This window comes from Aquarana catesbeiana, linkage group LG05 (genome assembly GCF_042186555.1).
Source record: "Aquarana catesbeiana isolate 2022-GZ linkage group LG05, ASM4218655v1, whole genome shotgun sequence".
Taxonomy (NCBI): domain Eukaryota; kingdom Metazoa; phylum Chordata; class Amphibia; order Anura; family Ranidae; genus Aquarana; species Aquarana catesbeiana.
In genome coordinates, this window is record NC_133328.1 from 59,363,973 (window position 1) to 59,384,629 (window position 20,657).

The 20,657-nt window shown below is 40.2% G+C and overlaps 1 protein-coding gene across 5 annotated transcripts in view; it reads right to left on the reverse strand.

Moving 5' to 3' along the window:
• Window positions 1-2,464: 2,464 nt before the first annotated feature.
• Window positions 2,465-20,657, reverse strand: part of ARHGAP21 (Rho GTPase activating protein 21) — a 266,892-nt gene continuing 248,699 nt past the window's right edge. For all 5 annotated transcript variants that reach the window (XM_073629777.1, XM_073629778.1, XM_073629776.1 and 2 more), the window contains 5 exons: window positions 19,959-20,084; window positions 19,834-19,875; window positions 15,426-15,531; window positions 8,233-8,264; window positions 2,465-5,664 (listed from right to left, as the gene is read on the reverse strand). In XM_073629777.1, the coding sequence (XP_073485878.1) occupies window positions 4,000-5,664; window positions 8,233-8,264; window positions 15,426-15,531; window positions 19,834-19,875; window positions 19,959-20,084 (1,971 nt within the window). In that variant the 3' untranslated portion in view covers window positions 2,465-3,999. The remainder of the gene's footprint in view (window positions 5,665-8,232; window positions 8,265-15,425; window positions 15,532-19,833; window positions 19,876-19,958; window positions 20,085-20,657) is intronic.

A 20,657-nucleotide genomic window follows, 5' to 3' on the forward strand; every position in this document is an offset into this window, starting at 1 on the left:
GGGATTGAGAGGAAGACTGGATGAGAGATGAAAAAGTTTAACGGAGAATCAGGTCACCTGTAGTCTGTTTAGTGTTCTGCAGAAGTCTGTTATGGATTTTCGCTTTGTGCATTCGCTGAAGTGCTGAGCAGAAGTGTAATACTTAATCCAATATGAATACTTTATCCAAGATGATAGTTGCCAGTGCAATCTCTGCCTGGGCATCCCATAGAGAAGGCCTAAATGTATACTGAATTGGGTGGTGGTGTTATTGCCAATTAATCAGCCAGGATTGCATAGGCGGAACACATGGCTGACAGAACGAACTTCTCACACCAAAGACAGACTACAAGATACAGCAAGAGAGCAGGGGATCATTGCTATAAAGATAAAGCCAGCTCATAATTTAGGTGTAGACAATAAGAAAATGTGAATATCCAGCCTCAAATTATAAAGGAATATCCAGCGTTATAAATAAATCATTGCAGGATCCTCTTGCTTGTATATTAACGCCTTCCTGAAACCCATAGGGTAAACCAGCATCCGGACGCCAAAACACCAGACTTTAAACTGCTACCAAATCTCTATAGGCTCCATTTGGACTGGGAATCAAAAAGAAAAAAATGCCCTCCATATAGTATTAATTTCCTATAAAGGGATATTTATTGCAAATAAGTGGACTCTTGCATCAAATAAGCTTTAAAAATGCATAGGAATAAAAACACGGTGTTTGAGCCCCTTCTCACTTCCAAGCCACATCTGTCTCCGGATATTCACTGGTTTAAAGGTGAGAGTTCTGAGAGCACATAACAGTTGTGTGAAGGCCCAAAATGAATACATATTAGAGACACCTCTAGCATGAAGAACTATATGGATTAGATGTTTTTGGGACTTGATTTAGGACACCAATTTTGCACATTCGTATTACATTATTGTTTGTGATAATTTATTACTGGGAAAGATCACTTGTTTATTATTAAGCAAGATTTTTAACACCACAACAGAAGTGGAAGGGACCAGTGTGAAGACATACATAGAATGAAAAAGGGATGCATTTTTCTTGAGCTTTTCATGCGCTAAAAGTGCTGATAATGGCTGACAAATTCATATTCATTTAAATTTGTGATATTAATTAAAAAGTTGAATATAATACAGTTATATATAAATATATTTTTCTAAAACTGTGATTTTCAGTTTTCAGCACCAATATTTTCATTCGGTGCACCTCTGAAAAAAAAAAAAAAAAAAATGATAATTTTAAGCACCCCTGCCAGTGTTAATGGTCTGTCTCATTATCAAGAGAGCCTTTTCTTTTGAAAAACAAGACTTACTGGTTGGATCACCAGATGAAAATAGAAGAAAAAAGCCTAAAAAATAAGTAATGCAGCTATCACATCTAAGAATTAGTAAGCTGCAATATAAGAAATGTTTGCTTTTGGGGTTATAACAGCTTTAAGCTTTATTAACCCCTCCATGCCCAATGGTAAAACAAATCTTAATGCCTAGGCACAATTTTGACATACCTTGTTTTTTTTCAGTACAAATTGGGCTTTCATTTTTTTTTATTTTATCAAAGGAAAACTGGCTCAAAATAGCAAAAATAAATCATTTTTTTGTAAATGTATCTGTATATTCCATGTTGCTACCATAACCTACTACCAAAGAACAACCCAAAATAAATTATCCTGCTCCTGATGATCACAGTGATACCACGTATGTGTATGTTAGTTGTTTGTACCTGCAGTACAGCCCACAAATAATCGTGTGCATTTTGCTTTTTTTTTTAAATTATTTTTCTCCTGCCCAAAATATACTGACATGACCTTTGACTCTTACTTGACCCAAACACTAACCCTGGCATGGACCTAGAACAAACCTTGGTCTAGGTATTTTTTACTTTATTATTTTTTGTATACACCTTTTCTTCTCTGCAAGGAGAGAGAAAGATACAATGCAACGTTCCTCTCTTTTCACAGAGAGAAACACAGATGGGTTTCACAGTGACTGATCACTGTGGTAGGCAATAAGGGGCTACCACAGCAATCAGGTGACCCATAATCGGGGGTGGGACACGGAGAACTCGGTCTCTGTGCTGGGAGTACGCTGTGCGGCGCGCTCCCGGGACAAAGACAGATACGCGGCCCCATGGAAAAAAAAGCCCAGTGCAGTGAGGCTGCATATCTCTGTACTGTCGTCATCAAAGGGGTTAACATTTGTACTGAAAAGGAATTGCAAATTGTACTTGCTGCTATAATATTATGAGCTGAATTCATTTATCCAATTTGGATAATGGATACGGCTTTTGTTATCACCTCTGTTGTTGCTAGAATGTTTGTTACCAATAGAAAATAAAAGAAAAACAAGAGACCTCCCAAACATTGCTTAGAACGCAGCTGATGAACACTGCAAAAAAGACTTTCTACATCCATTAAAATAGATATATTTACCCTGTAATTTTAAATTAAGTAAAAAAATAAATAAAAAAAAAACAACAAAACAATTTTATTTCCAGTGTTTAAGTAGGTATGCACACAGGCATGGTACAAGGTGGTAAAAGATCTTCATGCAGAATTGTATTCTTTTCAATGAAAGAAACCAGTTCCACCCAGGATTTACTATCTACATGCCTATCATACAACATTTATATCAAATCTGGTATCTGAAGAAAAGATACACAATGTAATATATACATTAAGTTACTGTATCTTACAGAAAAAGATTAAAAATTCAAGTCACATAAAACTCAAAAGTCCATATTAAAAGTCGGTATATATGTATATATAAAACTCGAAGGGTCTATTGGAATGTGTAACCAATGGAAGCTCTGAATCCCAACTGTTAAAATCTGCAAATGAAACCTGGAAAGTGAGAGAATGGTCTATTTCTGTTCACAGTAGGTTCCTCTAATTAGCCGGTAACAATATGGCACCCTAACACACCACATGATTTCATAATGAGGCACTTTTCGAGTGACTGACAAAAAAAAAACCCACATTGTTAAATGGTGAACATCTGCTATTGAGAAAACCTCAGGTTACAGAAAGAAGGTATGTACAACAGCGAAGGATAAAAAGCATTTTTGTTCGACTCTGGTATGTGCTTCCCATAGAGAAGGTGTTGTGTTATTCTGGCTGTAGCTGAGCTCTGCAAAGACGTTCCACAGGGCCAATGAATGAATTCAGCCTCAATATAGGCTGCAGAAAAAAAAAATATATACATATATATATATATATCTATAAAAATAATTCAGGCACAAACCTAAACACACTGGAACTTTACTTCAAATGTAGGCAAAGTGTTGCTCACTGGCTGTCGTGGAAAAAAAAGTTCCATTAGCAACTAAACAGACAAGTTTGGCTATCTCAGAACATTACAGGATCACTCGGGAGGAACAAACTACAACTCATCGACAGCAGGCCAAGTGAAAACGATTTGCCTATCTCTGAAGTTATAATATATGTCCGGGCAAAAAAAAAAAAATTATAAAAAAGATTTTTTATTATATATAATATTTCAGTCCCAAATGTTATCCCTTTAAAAATGCTGTAAGTTCAGAAAAATGCCAGCTGCTCCTGCCAAAATTCCTGAGAGTTTCTAATATCCTGTAATGAGCCGACAATGTTACCTCTGCCCAAATGAAACCTTAAGCAGTGTTGTCAACCCTGTCTGAGTTTTCTCCTGCTGAATTAGAAAACACCCCCCTTTTATTATGGAGTTAAAAAGGGGTAGGTGTTCTGTAGTTCAGAAGAGAATTGGGCAGGTCTGACAACAAAGCTTTGGGAATTCAGTGCAGCACAGGCAATGTTGACAAGAAGTTAGCAGAACACTGGATTTAAGGCTGATCACCAGGTATTTTTCAATAGCATTTTTAAAGAGAAAAAAAAACAAAAAACACAGGGAAACGAGTACATACTGCAAAGATGTGCTTTTTTTAAAAAATTTGCCCGTACATACACATTTAGCAGACTGCTTTAGATATTTTTTTTTTCTTTGCGAGTGTAATGAAATGTGGAATATCTTTTATAGGTACTGGTAGAACCGGGATCGAACTACCTGAGTACCGGACAACTTGTGCGGATGAGCATCTACAGCAGAACTAAAGTTGCTCTTTGCTTTGTTCTGGCAGTTCTCCCCATTAAGCTGATCAGCTGAAGAATGGGACGTAAGTTCGGACTGGTTTTCCGTTACGCCGCTGGTATCGGTGGAGCTGACTAGGGATGAAGATGACAAAGGAGGAGCTGTTGATGTTGGTTCAGTTAACTTAGTGTTTTCTAAAACCGGCTCAGTGGGGCTAATGACGTTGAGTTCCGATGTGCTAGTGCGTAAGCGTTCTCGTTTGAGCCATGCTGTGATCGAGTGGTCTTGGGATGTACACTTTGGCTTCAATCGATCCACGGCAGAAAGTTCTGACTCCTTACCTCCATGAAGGGGCTCGTAAATTTTTAATGCATTTAAAACACTTAATTCGGAAAAGTCTCTCTGTCCCCCGAGCGTGTGCCTCCGCCGAATGTTTTTCTTCTTCCGGTTTTCGGCGGCATGTGCCTTTTGGCTATCTAGTCCAAACATGTCATCTGCTGAGGTTTTTAGACGCAGTTTAAGCCTATCTGTGATCTTAAGCTTCCAAGCAAGCTCCGGCTTTTCCAGCTCACTTTTTAACGCTAAATCCAAGTCACTTTTTACCAAGTCTAAATTGACAGATGGCACTTCCGTTCCGGCCGCCTCCGTGACAGGGGATATTGCGGAGGTGTCCACATTCTTGCCATCAGTTGAACATTCACTATCTGTCTTTTGTCGTGGAGACTTTTTCCTTGCTAAAGTGTCACATTCTATAAGTTTATGAGAGCTAAACCGACTGTCCATTCGGGGAGTTGAGCTTCCCTCCGTACAGCTGGCACTTCCTTCAGAATTCCGTCGGCTACTTCGAGACAGTTCTTTTACTTTACCTTGGCTCTGTCTGTCATAAACATTGCTAGGACAGTCGCTTTCGCTGTCCGTTTCCATGGGCCGCCCTTCGCTGATTAATTCGCTTCTTTCATCATCTGCATCTTCGCCTTTGCTCTCCGCTACAGACTGGACCTCGGGACTTATCAAGTTTGGCTCCAGGCCAGCTGTGTAGAAGGCGGATGAAGTGGTGGAGTAGTCGGAGGTAACAGAGCTCACCTCTGCAGACAAGAAGTCGTTGCCTTTTACTTCAGGGGTAATAAAAACATTAGGTTTTGGTTTGTGCATGGAGGCCTGGGATGAAGTGCTAAGTACAGTTCCTGAATCGGAGATGCTTTCTTGGGAAGGAAACATCTTTGTGTCATCGGATGGTACGGTGAGTCTTTGCATCACATTTGGAGATTTGGGGGGTTTCGGAGGAAAAGGAGTGATCTCGTCAGAAGGCGTACTATCCTTCCTAAGTTTATCTTCTGTATAAAGACTTGTATCTGTGTCCTTTAATGTCAGTGCTTTAGGTTTTCGAGGGACGTTGCCCTCTTTTTTAGTTTCTCCTTTTCTGCTGTCAGGCTTCCGAAGTTCCACTGGGGAGAGATCCTTTTTATAAAAAACACTATCCACTTCATCCTCTGAACTGCTTGGATGGGACTTGTCTTTTTGTTTCCTGCGTTTTCGACTGGCAGCTGCAAAGATGGAGGACACTAGCAGCTCCCGACTATACTGATCTTTTCCGGATCCCCAAGAACCCTGTGAAATGTAAAAAAAAAAAACAGAACTTACATATGGCACATTTTTTTTTTTTTTTTTTGTAATGTAGAAAATGCAAAGAAAAATATAAGTGACCGAATCTCTTCAACCACCAATTTTGACATTTCTCACATATACACACACACAAAAAAAAAAAGTCTGCATTTTACTTAGAGCCCCCAAACATGATATATTGTCTGAAAGTAGAGACCCTGGAGAATAAAATGTTTTTTGCAATTTTTGTGTTGCACAATATTTACACAGCTATTTATCAATCGACTTGGGTACAATCAGCCTCTGCTCATGCATGGTTTGAATCATCAGTTTCCTGCTGAATCTTGACTAATAGATGGGAGGAGAGATAGATGTGCCCCCATCTCTTAATACCGGTTGGTGTTGGTGAGTAGACCTTGAGTTTACATATCCTCCAAATAGCCGGGAGCCTTTATATTGAATGTAATTGGATAAAATAACCCTCATATTGTCTATATGAGTATATCAAGATAAGGTTCACCAATTAACTACCTACGCATTTAAGGCTAAAAAAAAAGATAATGAATGGTTTTCATATGATTTTAAAGTAGAATTCCAGGTTTCAATTACCTTTAAAATAGTTTGTTTAGGCTAAACTGGCCCAAAAGAGCAATCTATTCCCATTACTAAATGCAGCTGTATATGCAGTATGTGCTGTAATATACTGTAGTAGCATTAGCTACATACAATACACAGCGATGTTTTTTTTTTACTTTATTGCATTTTAGTGTAAATATGAGATCTGAGGTCTTTTTGACCCCAGATCTCATATTTTAGAGGTCCTGTCATGCTTTTTTTTCTTTTACAAGGGATGTTTACATTCCTTGTAATAGGAATAAAAGTGACCATTTTATTCTCTAGGGTGTTAGAAAAAAATGTAGAATGTTTGGGGGTTCTAAGTAATTTACAAGTTAAAAACAGGTTTTTTTGCTAGAAAACAACAAATCACAGAAAGAGTCGCGGTCCTTAAGTGGTTAATGGAGATACATTTTTGACTATTTGCAAAAAAAAAAAAAAAAAACGCTTCTAAACGTAAACCTGGCAAATCGGGCATTTTAAACTTTGGTTACTGTCTAGTTAGATTGTTCAGAAGTTTTGAAATGTCCCATGTACATTAAGCCTAACTGCTATAAAACACATCCATTAAAAAATCCCAATAATTGTATATTGATTGGTTTGGGTGAGAGTTACATCGTTTACAAACTATGATATATATATATATACACATATATATATATATATATATACACACATATATATATACACATATATACATACACACACACACTGATTTTTTTAAAAACATTTTTATATACCAACGGTGGTGATCAGCAACATATGGTGGGACTGTGATAGAGCGGTGGACTATCTGACACGAACATCGCCAGTGACACTGATACAGTAATCTGTGCTAATAATGTACACTGTCACTGTACCAATTACACTGGCTGGAAAGGGGTTAACATTTAGGGGCAATCAAGTGGTTAACTGTGTGCCCAACAATATTTACTGTGTGTAGTATGTGCTGCTTTTACTGAGCAACCTGCCTAAGAAAAAAAAAGAGTGCTCTCTGTCAATCGCTCAGCCCATCAGTGGATTCTGGCCATAAATCATTGGCCAGGATCCGCTGATTGGCTTGTGCTGTAGCGAATGACAGCACAGCTGGGGCAGCAGGCGTGGACTCCTACTTGGAAAAACCAAATTGCGTACATATGCGTGATATTGCGCAGCGGGGTTGCACTGCCGCAGTATAAGTGCGGCCCTGAAGAGGTTAAAAATGAAAGGCTTCTCCTAAATGTTGGAGAAGCACTCTGTCCCATTCTCTAATTCCGGCAGCAGAATGGGAGTTACCTGTACTGGCAATGCTAATGTTACTACATCATTTTAAAGCACACACAGCGGCCTTGATATTCTGTAATGGAACTGGTTCTATTGGGCCACCTTGGCCCAAACAATTTAACGTGTATCGAAACCTGCAATGCTACTTTAAGCAATCACGTGCTTTGCATATCATATTATCTTTACCATCTGATTGTTCCACTGTCATTCAATGTACTGCCATGGGTAGAAAAGCTTGCTATAAGCTCTAAATCGGTCAGTCAGAGCTTAGTTTAAGGGCTTTCTCCTAACCCCCATGTGACAGGAGCTGAGTAACCAAGGAATGGGAAGTCATATGCAACCCCATACCGGGATATACTGTAAATTTAGATTTGCTCCTGTGGGCAGAGCAGTTTATAGTATCTTTTTTATTGAGGTTTACAATACAAAAGACATAAAAGTCAAAAAATAATGATATAAAAAACTATTACAAAGTGCTGACAAAAGAGCCTAACCAACATAATCTTTTTCTATGCTTCCCATAGTTTGTATGAATGAATATTAAGCATTGTGTACAGTTTTGTGCAGTCAAGGTCTTGCATTGTTTTTTTTTTTTTTTTTTATTACACGGTCAAGTATGACAAATTTCTATAAGACAAGAAAAAAAAAAAAAAAAAAAAATTACAAACCCCCCGACATAGAAGAATCCTGACATACCTTAGATTTTGCTGAGTCACTAGTAGCGGAATCTGCAGGAAAAAGGGAAAAGAGATCGGCTGTCAGTTGCGTATGATGGCGAGGAACACAATGGCGACAAATAATGCAAGGCTTCATGGAAAGGACAAGCACAGAACATAATGTGTCAAAGCAAAATAAAACAAAGGGATAGTCATAGCTCACAAAAGATGCAAGCTCCACCACAGAAAGCCACCGCCATGAAAGGATGCTGTGAATTGTAGGCAGAACCAGCTCAATGAGAGGAATGGCAAGGAACCCTGTTCTTAAAAATAAAAAACAAAAACAACAACACTGAAGTTTAAAAGATCTAAAGCATACTGATTTTTGTGGCAGGTTCCCAGACATGAAGCAGCTATGAGCTCTAAACACTAAACACACAGGCCTAAGTCTAGCATGGGGCTGGCCGTGTAGATCCAGGTCACCGGAACACGCAGAAGGGCTTAAGTTGCAGACTGGAGCATTATTACACTGCAGAGCTAACAATCAATCACCTCTGATTGCTGAGGAGCCACAACCTAAAACTATGGGAACTTGTGACTTGCAAATACAAACTGTTCTAGGGTCAGGATGTCTACAGAGGACAGCTATTCCAAATAATGCCCTCTTTAATATGCTTTGGTTTGAAGAGCAATGCCGCATTAGCTATTTGGCTCTCACGTCCTGTTGTGGTAACTAGATAGGATGTAAAATCTCCCAAACAGGACACACACAAAAAAAAGAAAGAAGTCCGAGAGGTGTTTTAACCTTTTGTTTACTCCATCCAAAACTAAAAAAAAAAAAAAGCACTTTAGATATACTTTAAATAAAACCTGTCATAAGCCTTAGAAGGTGTCATTGCTGACTTTCTTCTTTGATAGTATATGCATCAACGACCAGAACAAGCATACAAATCAGAAGTGTCAGGGAAACCCCTTATCTACATTCTAATTCAGAAAGAAGCCAAGGGGGTCACAGTAAGAGCCAGGCATAGAAGAAAAGGTCAGCAATGCCATTGTCCATGTTTCTTTCAAGAAAGGTTACCTTTAGGCTGGGTTCACATATGCTGCGGCCGCAGCTCACAGCATGGGGTCTGGTGCATCCCTGTTCTGATTCAGGAGTGAATCAGGTCTGAATTTTTGCCTGAATTCACACCTGAACTGGAACCAAAGACGCACAGGACCCTTTCCAAATATGGACCGCAGCCCCCCCCCCCCCCCCCCCCCCAACTCCATTGAAAGCCGGTCACACTCTCCTGTCATGCGAATTGGATGCGGGGGAAACCCGCATTCCAATTCACCTATGTGTGAACCCAGCCCTAAATCACAACTGCCAGTTTTTGCTTCAGAAACATACTGGGCACTGAAAAGCTTGGAGTCTAATGGCATATATTGGTTCGTGGACATTACTGCAAACTAAAATTTTCCTCAATTACACTTGCTAAAGCCTACAATTAAAGCTGGCTACACACTAAACAATGTTTATACAATGTTCTCGTACAACTTTGCGTTAGATTTACCAAAACCATATAATACGAGGTCTAACCTAAACACTTTCAATGTGTATGCAATCAAGCAGGCCCTTGCAATACATAGTTGAAGGTAGATCTAAAAGCAATTAAACAAAAAGTGTATAATGTGTATCCAGCTTTATTCTACAATTTCTGAGCACAATGGACACTTCAAGAGTTCCTGGCACAAAATCTGTAGTAACATTACTATCCCACTGCCCTTGCCTTAGAATATTAAATATGTTAGAAATGCAAAATAATGCTTTAAAAAAGCATCTAAAAGACTTTTAGTTTTAGAAAGAGTAGGTAACGGCTAAAATTCCAGTCTTTTTTGCTGGGTCCTGTTGGGGAGATTTTTCTTCAAGCGATAAAAGGAAACTATCAAAAGTGCAGGGAAATCCATATTAAACTGTCGTAATGGGAAGGTGTTCCAATTGTAAGATCCCCCCCCTTTTTCTTCATTGACAAAAACTTTGGATTTCCCATCACTTTCTGTCCCAGTAATAATGGTCACCGGTATAAATAGGGTGAACCTCTCCAGCAGTGACACAGACTTGACACTGCTTCCAATGTTTCTTTACACTATCCAATCTAACCGGCTATAGATGCACTTTAGGGTTTTCACTTGCAACTGCTGAAGGCCACATTATTTAGGAGACTTCCATGCAGTCTGACAGCTAGAGCTAGGTGGAATCCCCACAATGGAACAAGTGTATATAAAGCTGTATGGAGACAAATATGGAGACCACCATGGCTGAACTGTCCTCATTAAAATACTACCTTCCTGGATGTCATGCTGTGCCGAAGACCTCAGTGTTCACCAAGTCACTTACTTGGAATAAGCATGCAGATTATGAGTTCTGACTTGTATGCTTGTTCCACGTCTGTGTTTTAAGGTATTGAAGTCATAAACAACCAGGCAACTAGTAAAGTAGACCAGCAATGTCAGCCTTCGTATTTCTCTCAGTACAGGTTTCCTTTAAACATCAGTACTAAGAACTGTAGTAATTTTCCCTACAGTCACCAATTCCATTCAAATTCTCATACTTGCGGTCATTTTCCAGGCAAGACAGAAATGTGATTGGTGGCTTTGGAGAAAAAAAGGATAGCTTTGAAGAGTTGGAGGTGTAAGGCCCATAAAGCATATAAGATGATTGCCCATTCTATACTACTGCCATTATGAAATGGATAATGAACACCAAGTACTGTACTGCAGGGAAAGAAAACTGAGGCTAGACAAGAATAAAGAGAGCAGAAGGGGCCAGCTAATGGATCGACAACGTCAATTAATGCGCTTTTTTTTTTCTTTTTTGCAGCTAAGCCCCATGCCACACCCCTTATAGACACATGGCTAATGCTTATGACCAGAAAGACTAGTAGACCATACCATGCTATCTCTCCTCAGGGTCTGCTTCAGAAATAACAAGAGATGGCAGAAAGACTTTTAAGAAAGTAGCATTGATCTGTTTAAAATACGCTGAGCAGAAACAAAAGTTGTACAGTGCAGATTTTCATTCAAATTCAAAATGAGGAAATTAAAAAAAAAAAAATCTGGATAAGGTAAGGTCCATTTCACAAAAAACGGGGGTTTCTGCAGACAAGGCAGCTACATTGTGGACAGCAATCCTCCTTCTTCCTACAGTTCCAGCTGTCCACCACTGACATGACAGAGTCCACTAGTGACATCACTGTGTGGTAGACTCCTCCCATTTCGCCTGTTTCAACATCGGTATAAAAGATCTCATATAAGACAGGGAACAACAAAACAAACAAAAAATATAAAACACAAAACAAAAAATTCCCCCTGAAACTGGATAGTCTGTATGCTTACATATGTCTATATGCTATAAGGGATACTACTCAAGAAAGGGAGAGGAGCATGCTTGGTTAGTGCAGCAGCAGGTAGGCAGAAATATGCTAAGATTGCCTGTGATACTAGTACTTAGCCAAGGAATAGGTGGCAAGTGGGGAAACAGAACAAAGAATTACTTTATTACACATGTCATTGCTGTAAAACAGTTCTAAATCTTAAATGGGGCATATAAAGCAGTCAATGATAGAGCCAACCAAGACTGCATTCTAATTAGCTCAGTAGAGGAGGCAGATTGCAATGTGACTAATTACCAATCAACTGTTAGACATGGTCTCTACTAGGATACTCAAACAATGTGTGGTCTATGTGATTTATTTAGAAGACATTCTAGATCAGGGGTAGGCAACCTTAAAGAGGTAGAGATCTACCTGAACAACATTGGATTCAAAGATCACCGGGCACAATGATGGCCTCCTCACACCAGATTTACACCTCTAATTCCCATACTACCGTGTCGCAATTGTGTGCACTACGCGGCAATCATGGGTTTTAATCAGGTGGTGAGGAGGCAACATATCACCCCCTCACCACCTGTCAAACACACTTTGATGGCTTTTCAGAGTAGTGCCTGCTGCACTTGTGAATGAGCCCTTAGTTGCATTTGGAAGCAGCACCCTTAGGGCTTATTCAAGTTGGGGAAAGGTAAAAGTCACAGTTGAGTCATGGTTTTACCACCCCCCAATCCTTACCCTCTTTAAGCTGCTGAGGCAGCAGCCAAAAGGTGTACACATGCCGCAGCAGAAATTAAACCCCGTTGCTTTTGGTGGGTACTACCGCCTGCCAATCATGACCTATTCAAGTAAATTTTATAGCTAAGTACGGCAAACCCACAGGTACACTGCACCCATGGTGAGGGTAAACTACAGTGCATCAGTGTGAAAGCAGCCCTATACTATTATGCCCAGTGTATAATGCGGGTTAACACTGACCTGAAGATCTTGTTTCCTGCCGCTGGCACCACTCTGAAGACCGCTAGATAAGAGATGGAGTGCAGTTGGTATCACTCCGCATGAAACAGGAGGCGGCACTACAGAGAAGGCATCGGCTTATGCGGCTCTTACTCCCTACTACAGATCCAAATTTACAAGTAGTCCCTCTTTATTGCACTCTGATGCTCTGGAATGGTGGGTCAGCAAATCCAGACTGAGATCTACCAGTCACCTGGTGGCAAACTACTGGCAGATCACGATCTATAGGTTTCTGACTCCTGTTCTAGATGGTCCAATCCTAATTGTAAATAATGTTTTTATCGGTGTCTGGGTAATTGTTGGATAGATTTCGAATTACTACCTTTACCAAGACAGAAAGGTAATCCAAAGCCTGCTCCAAAAAGGAAAACAGACAGCAATAAGGGTTTTGAAGAGCTTCTTAGGTTTACCACTTTGTTTTAAGTTTTGGCTGCAGATCCACTTTAAAGTAAACTTGTGCCAAGAGAAATGTTCGGGTGTCATTGCCGTCTTCTCCTTGTAAAAGGAGCCATCATGCTGGTGTAAATTCATTATTTTCTTAATCTCTTGCTCTGAATAAAAAAAAAAACTATGACTTCACCCAAACATCCCTTGATGCAAACTATTGAAGTCAGGAACAGTCAAGCACCCAGCCAGCACTTTCCAAAGGGGGTCAGCAATAGTACTTTCCATATTTCTCTCAGTACAAGTGTCCATTAATTAAGTCACATCAAGCCTTTTTTCTAAAGAATAGGTGTTGCCCTTTGCGCAGTTCAGAATTCACTGCCTGCATGTTTGTTCTGGCTCAGCGACTCACTAAGAGGTAAATCAAGGGCGATGACAGGCTTCCTTTAAGACTGTTATATGGAATAACGGTCATCACATACATTTTATCTTTTAGTCTGAGCCTTCTTCCTTCCTTTTCAGCTAGTTTTGGTACAGGGGTTTATTCTGTCCAAAATCCCCTAAAGGATAAAAAGTAATTTATATAGTTGCAGGGGTGCTGATAAATACCAATACATCACCGTCATCTGAAGGTAGAGCAATTCTTAAAACCAGCCAACTACACATGGAAATATAACATAGTGGCCATATATTTACCTTCCTTTCTGTATGATCTTTATTCCTGGTCTTTAAAGGGCACTATAACATTAAAGTGGGGAGCGGGATTCAGCGGGAGTCAGCAAAGAACTGGGCGGGTGCTGCCAAAGTTTATGTTTCCTATTATCAAGCTGGTGATTGGTTGCTTGGACCGCCTAGCAACTTATCACCAGCTTAATAGGGAAAGTAAACTTTGGCAGCTCCCGCTCCCCTCTCCAGTGCTGTGCTCCGCAGTAAGTCTCTCTGCATCCTAAATCAGTGAAAGTATCTATGTCATTTAATATTGGATTAAAATATTTACTTAAAAAGGAAATAATGATGTGTACAGTGCCTATAGTAGCCAATCATATATTATCCTTATTTTATTTATCACAGCCAGATCAATGAAATATGCTTTATGTTAATATTGTTAAAGAAGTTGTTAATATTTATTTTTGTAGCTTAATTCTGCATAAAACATTTAAGTGTGTCATTTCATGAGATAATTTACGAGGGGGTGGAATAGGGGGCGAGTAACTCTTAAGGCCTGGCTAGTAGCTCAGGACTTGACAATTTGAGCCCCGCACTAGTTGATGGACAATGCCAGTTGCCTAGCAGTCAGAGGCTGATGCTCTTGGCTTCAATGCTGATCCCTAACAAAAATAGAGATGAAGAATTCTAACAATCATTTACAGCAATGGTTGTCCTCAGGGCCCACTAACAGGCCAGGTTTTATGTATTACCTTGGGGAGATGCAGACTAGAATACTGCAATCACTGAGCAGCAAATGATATCACCTGTGATGTATTTCAGTTATCTTGCAAACCTGGCCTGTTAGTGGACCCTGAGGACAGGGTTGATGACCACTGGTTTACAGCATCTTTGTGTCGGGTTTGTGACTCAAAATGCTGAAAACAGAGTCAGACAAGAAACATTTTTAGTAGGTGACCAGCAATAGCAGCCCTCATGGCAATGTAACTTTTTACATTTTCAGACTACATAAACCTATTTTATGCACTACCATAAGACTACTTTGACACACGAAAATAAAAAAAAAATAAAAAATGTATTTATAGCACTGAAAAAGCCTTTGCTTTGGGAGAAAATGTTGACCAGTCATGCTTGGTGATCTTTGGAAGAATTGAGCAGGTAGTGGATCATCCATTGAATTAAAAAAGGTATGCCTGTATATGATCTGCTGTAGACTAAATGGAGCCCTGCGGTAGATACCTGTTCACATCCTGCCCCTGTGTAAAACTTGCTATGTTCCCCACTCATTCAACCATCTCTATGAAGGTAACAATGCAGTCTGCCCCCATTTATATGCAATATGGTGTAAAACAAAGCCCCAGTCTACAATGCAATGACCTAATAAATGTAACACAATGGGGTTGAATTACTAAACTGGAGAGTGCAAAATCTGGTGCAGCTCTGCATGGTAGCCAATCAGCTTCCAGATTTCCTTGACAAAGCTTAACAAACTGGCTACCATGCACAGCTGCACCAGATTTTGCACTCTGCAATTTTAGTAAATCAACCCCATTGTGTAATGTTCAGCAATACCTCCCACTGCACCTTTTAGGTGTTTTGAGCTAGCAGGAAACTCCTTAATAAAGCAAAGCCCCTTATTATACTGTTTCACATCAAACATTTGGAAGAATTCAAGCAGGAACACAGAACAGTAAGACCGCAGAAAAAGAAGTCAGAAGAACCTAGAGAAAAGAGAAGAAGAGGAATGCGCTGGGTTAGCCTGCAGGGTTACACTGTCTGTGCAGGCAAGGGTTACCTGATATCTCGCCAGGGGACAGCCCAGTCCGTCCGATGTTCGGGAGTAAATGGTCAATATTGGGCACTGGCTGGCTGTCTATTGTGCCCTCCTCCTGGGCTGATGTCTACAGTTAATAAACAGAGATCTCTTGAACATCGTTAAACGCATAAACTTAGTTCTATTCTTAAGAACTGAACATAATGGATGCCAGAAAACATAAGCTCTATCTATAGTGCCAGATGAATGCAACCTTACAACTGATTGAACCATTCAACAGTTTATTTCCACATATTAAAAAAATAAAGGATAAAAATAAAAGTGTTACCAACATAATTTACCACAATATAAAAAAAAACAGGTGGCAGGAGAAATAAATTATCAATAAAAATTAAACACAGATATACAGCAACATAGACAGTTTAGTCTTTGCTGGGAAAGGAGAATCATCTTTGCTCGAGCTTGGCCCCACCCATTTTTCTTCTTCAATGAAATGCCCATTGCAAGAACCAATAAGGTGATGAGAGGGGCAAAGCCAAGCATGACTAACAGGAAAAGTCAAATCTGCATTGAAGTTTCAGCTGCCTATCTCTCTAAATCTAAATGATCATTATAACACTGATGGCAAGGTCTACTAAGAGCAGAGCGGTTTCATTCTTTTTACCTACTCAACCCTTTTAGCGCATCCACATATGTACTGACTATCATTTTTAGTCTTAAAGCCCAACTTTAAGGCTGGGTTCACATCTCCGTACAGAGCGGCTCACAACAGGGGTCTGGTGCGTCCCTGCTCACCATTTCAGGTCTGATTTCGGTCCGAGTTTTTGGCTGAATTCGGACCTGAAACGGACCAGAAGACGCACAGGACTCCTGTGCAATTCACTCCGCAGCCGTCCCGGAGATGTGTGAACCGGCTCCATTGAGAGCTGGCCACAGGCTCCTGACACGTGAACTGGATGCGGTCAAACCCGTATCCAATTCGCAATAGTGTGAACCCAGCCTAAAAAAAAAATCCAACCTTGTAGTGGACCCCCCTCTCCCCTGCACGGGTTAAATGCTTGTTATGTCTATGGGTTAAAGTAGAGGCCGTAGTACATGTCCCTACACCCCCTGTTCTCCTCAGCCCAACACTTTGGACTGTGGGTAACTGTCACATACAATACAGGGATATTAAAGTGGTTGTTCTTGGGGGAAAGGGGAGATTTGGGACTTTATATGAGGCATAGGACCCGTAGGTACAATGCCTCCATCCCTGTTTGACAATTCATTGAAGAGACAGGTTTAGGACTTTGTATGAAGCATGCAGCTGGGGGGGGTGGGACCATGATGCAAACTGTGTCTGACCAGTTCATTATAAAACTGTAATTACTAAATTTCAATACAATGCACATAAAGAGTATAATAGAATAAAAATGTATTCCATATATGAAGTGTGCAACCAAAACATAATATAGCTCTATTTCAGACTCCTAGCTATATTGTAAGTATGGGTGGATATTTTCCATACTTTTGTTTTTCCTCCCCCTCCCCTGCCCTCGTACATTGAGACAGATTATTATGTACAACTTATTAATTATAGATATATATCAGGCATCTGCTCCTGATGACTGGAGGTCATCCTCGAAACGCGTCAAGCGATGTTGATGCCATTATCATGTTTACAGTCAGGATGATTCCATCAATTTTATTGTTTTATTGCAAAATGTTGTAACAATCATGCACTTTTATATATGTATTGTGCGATACATGGGTTGTGTGTCTGACATTATTATTATGGATTATTATGCTATATTATTATAAATGTTTTGGTTGTACACATCATATATGGAATACATTTTTATCCCCCACCCTCCCCAGCTGCATGCATCATACAAAGTCCCAAACCTCTCTCTTCAATGAAAGTGGTTGTTAACCTTCTACTAAATCATCTATGTACCATTATAAGAAGTTTCCCTGTGTTCTGTAAAAAATATGCCCGATTGTACCTGTATGAGCTCCTCCCCCTGGCGCTCAGCTGATTCCTCTCCATCCTTGTGGAGGTTCACAGCTACCTCTTAAGTCAGCCAGGGAGGAGGGGGAGAGAGAGAGAGAGACGCACGTCAGCTGAGCGGTGGGAGCGGAGCTCATACAGGTACAATCGGGCAGCAGACGAGATACAGACACAGGAGAGCTGCAGATAGCAGGCTGCGGCTGACAGAATCACGCAAAGGGACCACGATGTCAGGGCTCAGCAGCCATGATTATCATGTTTGCAGAGGGGAAGGTATCGCCAGGCAGGATAAGCCAGGTTTTTTTTAGGTTATACAGGTGGCCAAATGACACAGCACAAGCACTGTGCTGTATAACATGCTTTAAGGGAACAGGATCTGTTTTTTTATTTTTTGGATTAACAAACGCTTTAAGGCTGGGTCCACAAGGGCAAAAAACGATCGGTTCAACAGGTACTGGCCGACTTTCAGCCTGTATGAACATAGCTCCCTGTCCAACAGAAACCGGTCTCATGAGCATGTCGGAAAGCCAGCATCTCGGCGCTGATCAGTGTGTTCTGGTCAAGGGGCCGTCCCCCTGCCAGAATACAAGAGTTCAGCAGGGAAAATTGTTGCCCCAACATTGATTGTGTTAGTACGGTGATGCCCTCTGGGTTGAAGAAAAAAGAATTAGTGTGTGTACCCCGCATAACTGTATGGTGTGCTGAGCAGACTGAAGTGTTACTAAAGCCATTCACAGCCTATGGAGGAAGCTATGGGAGAGGTTGCAGCACTGGAGGGACCCTGCTGGAGTAAGGAGTAAGGTAAGTATTTATTGCCTATTCATGCACCCCTAGACAGAATGAGCATTTAACCCTTGCTGCACGGGTGGGCACCACTGCAACATTGTATTTTTAAAAACTCTAATGCCCTGTACACACGTAGACACACACAGGATTTTCCAACAAATTTGGATGTGAGCTTGTCGGAAATTCCGACCTTGTGTATGCTCCATAGAACATTTGTTGGCGGAAGTTCCGCCAACAAATGTTTGAGAGCGGGTTCTCAAATTTTCCGACAACAAAACTTGTCGGAAATTCTGACGCACAAAAGTCCACGCATGCTCGGAATCAAGCAGAAGAGCCACACTGGTTATTGAACTTAATTTTTCTCGGCTCGTCGTACGTGCTGTACGTCACCGCGTTCTTGACGTTCAGAATTTCCGACAACATTTGTGTGACCGTGTGTATGCAAGACAAGTTTGAGCCAACATCCTTCGGAAAAAAATCCACTGTTTTGTTGTCAGAAAATCCTATGGTGTGTACAGGGCATTAGGCTTCATGTACACAGGACGTTGTTTAACCTCTCCTGAACTATTCAACTTGACAGCTAGAAACCTACATCTAAAAACGTCCATTTAGCCACGTTTGCTGAATAAAATGCCCAACTGCTCCTAAACATCAGTTTACCAGCAGCAGTGTATATGAGGCCTTAGGCTTTAAGAGTTGGCGTTTAATTTATAGATGGCTGACAAGAGTATTGGCAGTGTGCAAGTTTTATGACTGATCATTGTCTGTTTACCTATGGTTTTTGAAATTTGTCAGAAAGCAGGAACATTTTAGTGTTTTTTTTTTAGTTTTTTTTTTTAATCTAATCTAATTGTAGGCAATTTGCCCTCTCCTTACCACTGGGGCTTATTTTTTTTGCCCCTCATCTATGGCTCCAAGATTCCAGCTAAATATACATCTATAGTTATTTCCATGTTTCTACATTATGATCAGAACCTTTGCATAAGGCGTTACAATGCCTCTTGCTGTTGAGGCTTTAGATTACTAAGGGGATTTGTTTATCTTCGCACTTTGAGATTTGCGTTTTTTGCAACATACGATATGATGGTTAATCGTTTTTGTTACACCTATGCGATACTAGGCCCTTGGGCCCATGAATATATCCTTGTGCTTTCTATTCCAATAAAGTATTTTGTGGAAAAACAAAAAACATTGTTATATTGCTATACTATTTGTAAAATATCCCCTAATGTCCTGTCCCGGTGACAGGTATCAGCACAGGAACAGAAGAGAAATATCCTCTATGGTACACAAATAGCCCTTTTTATCCCTACTACACTCCTACAAAGTTTTGACTGGAACTTTATTAACTCATGGAAAGATCAGAGAAACGACAGCTAGAAAATCTTCTGTGTATTTAAGTCTAATAATTTCAACAAATTTTATGAATATGCCCCATAAACCCTGCCATACTGTCCGTTCGCCATTATAGAATATCTACTTATCAGCCATCGTTAGGTTTTGTGTGTCACACAAATGTATTATGTTTATCAGTACTGCAGCTATCAACAAATTGCAAACAATTCCCCAATTAGTCATGAAGTTTGAGACGAGCCATTCTCCAGACATTACCTCTAAGAAAAAAAAAAAACACAAACCCAGTACAATACTTACAATTGGCTCATCTCCACTCTCCTCCCCGAAAAACCAGTCATGCTGAGAACAGGAAGAAAAGATCAGTTAGACCCCTCACACCCAGATACGGAAATGCTAGCAATAAAGATTATCAACTGACTTACACGCAGAATGAGGGTCTCCACAATCTTGTACTGGTCGGGCATGTGGGTGACCATGTGGGTCATATTATCTTCTGATGCTCTGACCAGCGTTGGACCGAATACAATAGCCAGGTTTTTGGGCTCCATCTAGTACAATGAGAACAGAGTTTGAATGAATCGCAGAACATTTTGCAAAAGGATATGAATGAAAGTACGCCTACCACATATGCACCAGGACTGATACTACTCTACTTGCTATTTTATTTTGCCAAGACATACACTTTAATTTAATACCCCATTTGGGATGTAACCTTGGCAAGAGGTGTTGAGCAAAATTACTAAACAGAAGCTGCCACACTCTACCCGAAAGCCAAGTAGACCGCACCATATACACTATGATTTTTTTAAAGGGCATGGTTCTCCTTACCACCTTTACAGGGGAAAATGTTCTAACAACTGGTTATAAACAACACAAACAGAATGTAGCTCTAAAACTGCTTAGGACCCTCAATATTCCACAGAAATATCTCTTGGGGTATCCAATATCATAGGTCAATACAGTAAATTTAGTCCCTCAAGGACTTTAAGAAATTGACAAAAGCAAAAGTTTATTAAAAATTCATAAAAATCCACACAAAGCCATCTCTCAATCTTGTTGACATCGGCCAGCTGAATTGTGGATCTTGAATAAAACCATTAAATTAAGATAAACACTTGTCC